Below are 9736 nucleotides of genomic sequence, written 5' to 3'. Positions count from 1 at the left end.
ATCTCGTTCGATCGCTGCTCTTTTCATTTTCTTTATACATATAATCCTGAAAATTTATAACGATGTACGATTACTCTTGAATTTAGAGCTTCTTTTGTAATTAATGGGCTTTTATTGCAAAAAACTCTCCCATTCTTGCGTGAAAGATGATTCAAAGCGGAAAGGGAATTTTCAACGATGAAATTAAAAGATGATAATATCGATTGATCCGATAATTTTCGAATATGTTGCAAAGTTCAATATTTTAGACAGTTGAGTGAAAGAACGTGTGGAAACGTTAGTTACCCTCTAATTTCGACGATTTTTGCCTATATTGTAGAAATCGATATTTCGAGTAGCTTTTTCCTATGAACATAAAAAGCGAACTCGCTCGGTTCTCAAGATATTCGCGAAGATTGACGTTAAACGTCCATAAGTGGGAGAATTGCAGGAAGTAGGAAAATTGAAATATATGGACTACATTTTCAGTAGGAGCGGCAGAAATACGAGGCGTTTGAAACAGGATTGATAAGGAAAGGAAACTTAGCTGTAAGCCAGATTTGGTGAATTGGGGAGAGACTGTTCTGGGATGATTATATAAGAAGAATAAGTTTATTTGATAGTTTAGTCAAACGTGCGGTATCTTATAGATCTTATGGAGAAAACACCTAGAGAGGATTCCATGAAATTATCTAAAGTGCGACGTTAGTATTGGATCGATATACACGCCGGACCACCTGCTATTACAAGAAATCAAAAGATGGAGATTGAGAATATGCCGAGCTATGCGAGTGCCATTAAATTTGACGTAAGAGCCGAAGAGGCGAGAGGGAGGACTCTAGCCAAGGGGACTATAAAAGAAGGAAGAAAGGAATCGAGGAAGACAGATGGCGAGAAAAATAGCGGGAGAAATGTGTAGAAAGGTGTGGATATAGCAAGGGAGGAATACGATATTTGGAGAGAATGTGTGCTTAGGAAAAGGGACGAGGAAGAGTAGCTACAAACAAGCAACAAGAACAATTCAATAGAATAGCTAATTGTAGTTATAAAGATTAAAGATCAAAAGCGTTACTAAGGTATTCGTTTAATAAGGCAAGTAAGGGAAACCAAAGACTATTAGCTAGAGCGGAGTGCGGAAATCGAAGAAAGAAGGATCTGGTATGATGCAAAGCTCGCAGTACGTTTGTTACGTGGAAATCGGAAGGGATCGTTAGAATGGTACGGTGAAATTAAAAGAAGGAATGTATAGTATGTTCGGTTACAGGTGTCAGGAAATTTAAAGGATGATTCTTGAAGCCAAAATAACGCGATTAAAATTCGGCCAAAACATCCCTGCACGCGAGCAAACCTCCTTACACGAACGAAAAAAGGTAAGACTAAGGAGTGGGGCGCACAGTGATCCTCGAACCGAATGACACACGGGCGGCAGCTTAGTACGATACTTACTTAAGACCGTGATATTTAGAGACGTAAACGGCTCCGCGCGACATTTTGCAAAAGAAATGGTAGATCGAACGTTAAACCTGGTTACTTTGTTTACTTTTTAAATGCATTATATATATATATTTTTATATATATATATATATATATATATATATATATATATATATATATTGCGAGATTGTTTTTGTAATTCTTTCCGTTAGCGTTGCGTTAATAAATTATCGCCTTCTTATACGTAGTGTTGCGTTTGTGAAATGCCCAAATTCCTTCCACTGCGACTGTGGAAATATGTTCTTGTTCCTCGATCACCTCCTGATTCAGCTAAGACAATTGCACAGAGGTGATGGAGCACCAGCAGCTTTGTACGTGACCGTAATTCAACATCTTGATATTGGCGTTGCGTATATCGAAACATGAGTGCACGGATTAGTATCTATTAGCGTTGCGTGAACAATTATAACACTTCACTGCGGTGTATACTTTTGCGAATTTTCATAGTTTCTCCTTTTTATTTCCTTTTTGCCAGTAGCAAATTTAAATAACATTGCACGTGTGATAAAGCACTCCCCGCTTGTATTTATATCTTGTAGTTATGGACTTGATAAATTAGCGTTGCGAAACGCAGAAATGTCCCACTCATTCACGATTTGTTCAGAATTCTATCGAGCGCGCTGCCCTTCTGGCTATTGGATCTATTTCCTTTTCAGTATCCTTTTCAGCGTTTATTGATGGAAATATCATTGAACGATATATCTATCTGTTCGATGCTGACGAATATTTTCAATTTGTTATTATAGTACTTGAAATTATTATAAATGGTTTTATTTAGTAATTATATGTATATCGCATTTCAGGAAAAATGAGAGGTGATACATTAATATATTTGATTTACTTTAATTTAATATAATATGAATAACTTTCTAGCAGACGAAAAAAAAGAACAAAGTAGTGATAATGAAGTTAATAACATTTTGTAGAGTGGAGTATTAATTTATTTGAAATATTATAACGTTGATTATATGTTATAATATTTATTCACATTTATTTTACTTTCGTTTTACAGTGTTTCTGATGACTTAATTTAAATGGATTTAGATCTCGTGGTTAACGAGAAACCAGAATTAAGCTTCATCAATGTCATTATCACGTATGATATTCGTTCAATTTGTGCTTTTAATTTCACAGATAACAAATTTCATCGTTTCGTTTTCTGTTTTTACTTCTCGCTGTGAAATCTGATCTAATTTAACCATCTCTATGAAACAAGATCTAAATATCATACTTGAAATATTAAGATATAATTTATATATCCTTTAATCAAATAAAAGCTCTCCAAACAAATTAATAAATTAATTTCGTAGTATTGTTATTACTATTATTATTATTATTATTATTACTGGTATCGTATTGTATCATCGGTAATATTATTTCATTTAACTGGTATATCTGTAAACAATTCTTAAAATGATAATTAAATAATAAATATCTGTATATTTTTATTTCTCCATGTACTTTTTTTAATGGAAACTAAAAAATTTCTCAGTTTTATATGCTATAGTAACATTGATAGCATTGAATATTATTTTATTAACACAATTGCAAATGTTACGAAAGTATATATTCGATTTATTTTGCAGAAAATATAACAACTAGTGTCTCGTGTTAATAAAATATATTATTTTTTAAGCATGAGGATTACGGAATTTCTCCCCTGCATATTTGGCAGCCGCACCCAATTCTTCTTCAATACGAAGAATCTGATTGTACTTTGCCAAACGTTCTGAACGACAAGGTGCACCCGTTTTGATCTGACCGGTCGATAGACCAACGACTAAATCAGCTATGAACGTATCTTCTGTCTCTCCAGAACGATGAGACACCATTGTACCCCATCCAGCGCTTTTAGCAAGTTTATGGGCATTAATTGATTCTGTGACAGTGCCTATTTGATTGACTTTTAGTAACAGACAGTTGCAAGCCTTCTTCTCAATAGCCGTTTTAATCCTGTAACGTGTAATAGGTTTACAATGAAATTATTGTCTATGAGCATGAAAATTCGTCTTTCAACGAATGTAATTACTTTTTAAAATTTACAAGTTATCTATTTAATGCTACAAATGACTTTATAGGATAAATAATTAATTCGATATTTCCGAGTTATCGAATATCGAAATTCGATGGACTTGTAATTTCGTAAGAAATCGGAAATAATTTAATTTAATGATTTTACCTTTCAGGATTTGTAACGGTAAGGTCATCGCCTACAATTTGAATAGGAGTGGAGGATGTAATAGAAGTCCACGAGTTCCAGTCGTCTTGGTCAAATGGATCTTCGATCGATACAATCGGGAATTCCTTAACAAATTCTAAATATAAGTTCTTCAAAGCTTGTGGTTCCAAATATGTCTTTGGATCAGACTTTTCATTCTTAAAATCTAAATCATATTTCCCATTTTTATGAAATTCAGATGCAGCAACATCCATACCAATCTTGATTTTGCCTTCGTATCCAGCAACCTACATTGTGCAATAATTATGAATAATCATTTCAATAACTATTTCAACAACATTTAACTTAATACCATAACAAAATCGAACGTAAACTATATCTCGCAAGGACACTTCTTGCGTATGTTCATTAGTAAGAAAATATTTTCCTTTTAAAGAGAGAAATACTTACTTTAATGGCATCTATGATCAGATTTAAAGCTTCTTTGTTCTCTAAAATATTTGGAGCGAAGCCACCTTCGTCACCAACGGCAGTAGCATCGAGGCCAAACTTCTTTTTAATACCAGCCTTCAAATGGTGGTAAACTTCAGTACCCATTTTCATGGCTTCGGTGAAATTAGCAGCACCAGTAGGTAGAATCATAAACTCCTGCATTGCCAATTTGTTTCCAGCATGTGAGCCTCCGTTAATAACATTAAAAGCTGGTACTGGCAAAATAATATTGGCATTTCCTGCCAATTCCGCGATATATCTGTAATTTACAGAACAATTTACAAAATTACCTATTACATGTCGAATGTAATAGAATGTAAAATTTCGTTCATCTTGTATTATTTGAAAAAGTTGTATCAAATTTAAAATTTGTTTATACATTATACACACTTACTTATATAAAGGAATCCCTTTTTTAGCAGCTCCTGCTTTACAAACTGCCAAAGAAACACCCAAAAGTGCATTGGCACCAAGTTTTGACTTATTTGGTGTACCATCGAGTTTCAATAGAAGATTATCGATATCGGTTTGCTGCGTAACTTCCAAATTTGACTAGGTAACGAATATTTTCATATTGATTAGTTAATAAATTCAAATGTTTCTATTGTTCGATCATATGAACAATATATACAACTTCTAAATGTGTATAAAAAATTGACAAATTTTGATAAATCTACGTAAAATTGAAAGAAGTTATGTATGCTACATATTATGCATAAACGCTGAACAGTCAATACCTTCAACAATTCAGGCGTGATGATATTATTAATATTCTCTACAGCTTTAAAAACAGATTTCCCATGATACTTAGATTTATCATTATCTCGAAGTTCTAAAGCTTCATGAACACCGGTGGAAGCACCTGATGGTACTTCAGCCCTAAACAGCCCATTGTCTGTTACAAGATCAACCTATGAATAAAATATATAAAAGATAATAAGAAACTTATAATAAATAACTTATGTGTAATCTTAGTTATTACATAACGCATTATAATATAAAATGTTGCATGCATATAATTGGAAATTAGAAATATATATTAAAATTATACCAATATTCAGTATAAGTTACATAATGTACACTTGTCAATCTATGATTTATAATTTATCATACTTTTAGAACAAAAATCATTATATACTAAAATAAATCTTTGTTTTATATGCAGCGATATTACATTTAGAATAAAATTTAATCTGTTTAAGAATTAACATTTTCTTGTAATCTTACCTCTACAGTAGGATTACCACGAGAGTCAAAAATTTGACGTGCCTTGATGCTTTTGATTGGCATTTTCCTACTGTAATTAGTACTGTATTTACTGATTAGAAGCCTGAAACAAAAATATTTAACAATAACAAAACACTGATTCTAAATGTTGAAAAATTATTAAATACAGACCATTTAACACGAGAAGGTGGTACAATCTAACTTTCATATTACATGTCAGTTACTAATAGTTTCAAGGATAAATAATCTTTCCTTAATATTAACATCAAATTGTCTTTAAATTTAAGCATTTTAAATATTGTTCGACAAAATATGTGTGAAATTGAAATACCGGTAGGCAAGCTTGCCTTGGAAATAATATAGTATTTGACCTTGACAAGGTCACTGGAAGAAGTTTAAAAATCTGAACAATCAAGTTAATAGTTGTTTGATTTCTAAAGTGGTACATCTTCCAAAATTACGTATAATGTACTCGAACTATCGCATATAATGACCTTACGATGAAACTTCGGCACTTAATGCACTCGGCACGTATCAAAACCATTTCTTTTTTCTTTCCTTTTTTTGTTTTATGAATTTAAGAAACAAAACACTATACAAATCAAATCTTGATATTTCATACAGTGTCTAGAAATTCTTGTAGATACGATTTCTTGCTCATGCTGTAAAACTGAAGAAAATATGGCTCACCTACTGCAACGTATGACAATCCTCTTCAAGTGTTCGAAGTAGAATGATACTGTCCTACAGTTGACCTCAAATAACGAAGGTAGCTCTCCTATCGATTCTGATCCCGTCACGTATGAATTACGGAAGCGTTGAGACTAAAAGTTTCTCAACAACCTAGACTACTGAGAATATGATAAAATTTACGTACATATATATATATATATATATATATATATATATAAGCAGGTATAAGATATGGAAACAGAATCTTAAAGTTTTAATTGAATATAATTTGTCATGATAAAATAACGAAAATTGCGTAATCTAAATGTATGGTTTTATCGTTTCATTAATGATTTACTATCTTTGTATTGCATTGTTCATAAGCGCGCGAATTTGTAAAACTGCTAAAATAACTTAAAAATTGCAAGCTTTATATGCGCACAGAATTTTATTTATTGCGCACATAATCTTTGTAATGATGAAACTATTTAGTTTTAAATATTATTATTATATAATATGCTATATGATATTGGAAATAAATTCACCATTGTATGAAAAAACCAAAAGTGTTATGTAGAAATATTATTTATTATACTTTCAAAATAAATAGGATTTGTACAAGAATAGAAATTTATAGATAAACAAATTTATTTCAATCTGAATGAATGACTATAGAAGATTAATATATTATATAAAGCATATAAATAATATACTTTACTTATTTTTACATATATATGTAAAAAAATAAGTAGTATATAATATATAAATATAATATATGTATATATATATATATATATATATATATATATATATATATATATATATATATACTTTCATGCTACTTTTACCATTCGAAATTTAATGTAATCACTAAATACACTGAATTAAACGTTATCAAGAGTTTGCTCATATTTACATGTACATGATCTGTACCTAGGAAATTTGGCTTACTGTTTAGGACATATATAGTTTTTAAATTACTTAGAGTGTTTGTAGAGGTAAATATAAAAGATGCCAGATTTTTTTACAAACATTACTTTTCTTGAAAGTTTATTCAAAAATATGAAATATGTATATTCAATTATTATGATACAGTTTGTACATGTATAATAGTATATCTGTAAAAGATAAATTTATAATTTAAATAATAAATTCTAAATTGAAAAATTTTACGCTATCAAATGCTAATGAACATGCTTATAACTTTTGAGAAACGTATTTTATAATAAGAATAAGCGCATTTCATTGTGAACAAGCTGAGTGAAATTACTTAAACAGATTCTTACATTTGGTATCGAATTATTTTTACAACTAAGTATTATTCCGTTCGTAAACAAAATAATAATAACTATATTAACAAGAAGTTAATATTTTATTAGTTTCTGAATTACGTTTTCAAAGGCATAGATATTTTTGTTATCAAATTCTTCCGTCAGTCCGTTTACACCATTACTCTATCAACTAAAGTAGTTCTACAGAGATCAAAGTGTTTTACAGAAGGCACTCTATATATGTTACAAATGTAAAGGAAGTGCCAGTATTCTAAAATGAAGGTAATGTTATCGCTCTAATCTGTTTTATACACCCTATACCTATAAAAGGGCGACACATTAACATCATCAAGATTGTTATATTTTAAAAAATTGCGTTCATATAACTGTATGTATAGTATTATATTATTTCAGTTTTTCGACTACTTAGACTTTTCTTTATCAATGCCCAATCTTCAAGGATGTCCGCATCATTAAGCATGTAAACAATATAAGGTCCAGAAACTGAAATAGCTCTTCTTCTTTCAGTGTGGTTTCTTCGCCTTCTACCATTAGAATTTAACCACAAATCTGCATGAATATCAACATTATTCCTATCTTCTTCTAGTCTACGTATTTTTTCTTGTAAATCATTATGGATGCAATCCCAAATTAACTCTTTTTCACTTTCAAAATTCTGTAATGCAGCTTGTTCTTCCGCTAAGAATTTATTTTGGATATTTTGTAATCTATATTGCTTTAATATTCCAGCTACTTCTGTTTTTGTTTTCATATTCTCTTTTAATCGTTCCAACGGTACTAAATATTCTTCAGATTTTCCGACTCGAACTTCTCCCAATTTTGTATCTACTTGGGTAATTCTTTCACGATAAAGCCTGAAGTTATAAAAATTAAAACGTTCAATCGAAGATAACAAAATTCCTTCTATAAAGATTCGTACGTAAGAGAAAGTTTTATCATACGAAAAGATTTACTTACTGCTCTTTGAGGAGCGTAAATTGTCTTTCTAAATCTACTAAGTTTTCCATGCATTCGTTACGTCGCCTTTCGCACTCATCCTCATCCATCTCAGAGGAATCGTCACTGTCACTATGTTCTGCACTACTGTCACACGACGCAGAGCTTTGATTACTTTCATTGCTGTCGTGAGACATTTCTTCTCCTTCTGCCTCTGATTCATCTTTAACGCTTGGCATCTGTCAAAATGTGATGATCACCTACAGGATTAAGTAGCAACAGATTGGTAATATATTAGATGTATATAAACATTTCCAAGTTATATTTAATTTGGATGAAAATATTCCAACTTGAAAATATTTAACTTTAAAATTTATATTATAGCGATATAACCATAAAAATGTATATAATATATATATATGTATCTATATATATATATATGTGTGTGTGTGTGTGTGTGTGTATATATATGTACGTATAAAATGTTATATAAATTTTTCTTTCACTACTTGTGAAATTAAATCAAGTATCGTACCATTAATGTCAACGTAAAAATAATATTCTAACAATATTAATACCTTCATAACTGGAAATTGAGGAAAATTCTCCTGAGTTATTGCATCTTGAATTACTGATGATTTTCGATAACTATACGTATACTTATTTATATTATATTAATATAAATACATACTCACTGTCAAATAACTATTTACTATGTACTTTCCTTTTTAAAACGATGTCATTGAACGGTGAATATTTTGAAGTATTTTTCACACTGCATGAAACCAACCATTTGTATCTGACCATTGACTAAGATAAAGGATAGATCTGACACTGAATGCTTTTTAACACAGGCACCGACAAGGTACAATGAAGACGTGACATTCGATGCTTTTTCATATCTCATGTATTGGGGGTCCCCTATGGACTATGATGTCGCCAGAAAATAGATTTGAATAATTTCTAAACATTTCTAGGTATCCTTTATTCATCTCTATCTATTTCGCAAGAACGCGGACTTGTTTGGCCTCCTATGTTGATTTTTCACGACTTGACACTAGCCAACTTTCGGACGAATTTCCCTAGGCCTCGGTACATGAGTGTCGAGGTATGGATAGCAGCTAATATGGCGTCGAAGAAACGCATAGAACATCCTACAAGTGCTCAGTTTTACATAGTTATAATTTTTAGGCGTCTGGATTCCGTAATTTCGAACGTGCATTGTACATATGGGTACATATCGGGTTGTACATATCGAAATACATACACAGGATTGCAAATAACCATTTTATCACATTCATATATCTAGGTAGATAGGAGTACATGGTACATGAAAATCTATAGATTTTTACTAGGCAGATGAAATAAGATTTTCAATTAGGCAGGGTTGTTTGAAAGTTGTGGAATGGATGTTTTCTAGTTAGATTCGTGGTTTAGTAGAGTATCTTTACACTAACACCTTAAA

At 31.1% G+C, this 9736-nt stretch overlaps 3 protein-coding genes across 3 annotated transcripts in view; 1 reads left to right on the top strand and 2 right to left on the bottom strand.

The window, feature by feature from the left end:
* Window positions 1-9736, top strand: part of LOC132911115 (DNA-directed RNA polymerases I, II, and III subunit RPABC4) — a 142729-nt gene that overhangs the window by 62405 nt on the left and 70588 nt on the right. The gene's annotated exons all lie outside the window — the stretch shown is intronic.
* On the bottom strand, window positions 2434-6227 carry LOC132911092 (enolase). The gene is made up of 7 exons (XM_060967489.1): window positions 6062-6227; window positions 5372-5474; window positions 4882-5055; window positions 4539-4696; window positions 4103-4403; window positions 3653-3939; window positions 2434-3426 (listed from the first exon to the last, which is right to left on the bottom strand). Exons 2-7 carry the CDS (start codon window positions 5432-5434, stop codon window positions 3105-3107), a joined length of 1305 nt encoding a protein of 434 aa, XP_060823472.1. The 5' UTR covers window positions 5435-5474; window positions 6062-6227; the 3' UTR covers window positions 2434-3104.
* On the bottom strand, window positions 7063-9035 carry LOC132911104 (breast cancer metastasis-suppressor 1-like protein). The gene is made up of 3 exons (XM_060967507.1): window positions 8850-9035; window positions 8293-8531; window positions 7063-8189 (listed from the first exon to the last, which is right to left on the bottom strand). The coding sequence occupies exons 2-3, from the start codon at window positions 8508-8510 to the stop codon at window positions 7715-7717; spliced, it is 693 nt and encodes a 230-aa protein (XP_060823490.1). The 5' UTR covers window positions 8511-8531; window positions 8850-9035; the 3' UTR covers window positions 7063-7714.

This window comes from Bombus pascuorum, chromosome 10, assembly GCF_905332965.1.
Source record: "Bombus pascuorum chromosome 10, iyBomPasc1.1, whole genome shotgun sequence".
NCBI classification, from domain to species: Eukaryota; Metazoa; Arthropoda; class Insecta; order Hymenoptera; family Apidae; genus Bombus; species Bombus pascuorum.
The sequence above is the reverse complement of the archived record's forward strand: the minus strand, read 5'-3'. Positions and strand labels throughout refer to the sequence as shown.

Coding starts and splice junctions, on each gene's coding strand:
- LOC132911092 (XM_060967489.1), bottom strand. CDS start 5,434: ATGCCAATCAAAAGCATCAAGGCACGTCAAATTTTTGACTCTCGTGGT. Junction 3,940..4,102: donor TGATCATAGATGCCATTAAA/GTAAGTATTTCT, acceptor TGCACAATGTAG/GTTGCTGGATACGAAGGCAA. Junction 3,427..3,652: donor ACCGTTACAAATCCTGAAAG/GTAAAATCATTA, acceptor TACACGTTACAG/GATTAAAACGGCTATTGAGA.
- LOC132911104 (XM_060967507.1), bottom strand. CDS start 8,510: ATGCCAAGCGTTAAAGATGAATCAGAGGCAGAAGGAGAAGAAATGTCT. Junction 8,190..8,292: donor TTTACGCTCCTCAAAGAGCA/GTAAGTAAATCT, acceptor TTATAACTTCAG/GCTTTATCGTGAAAGAATTA.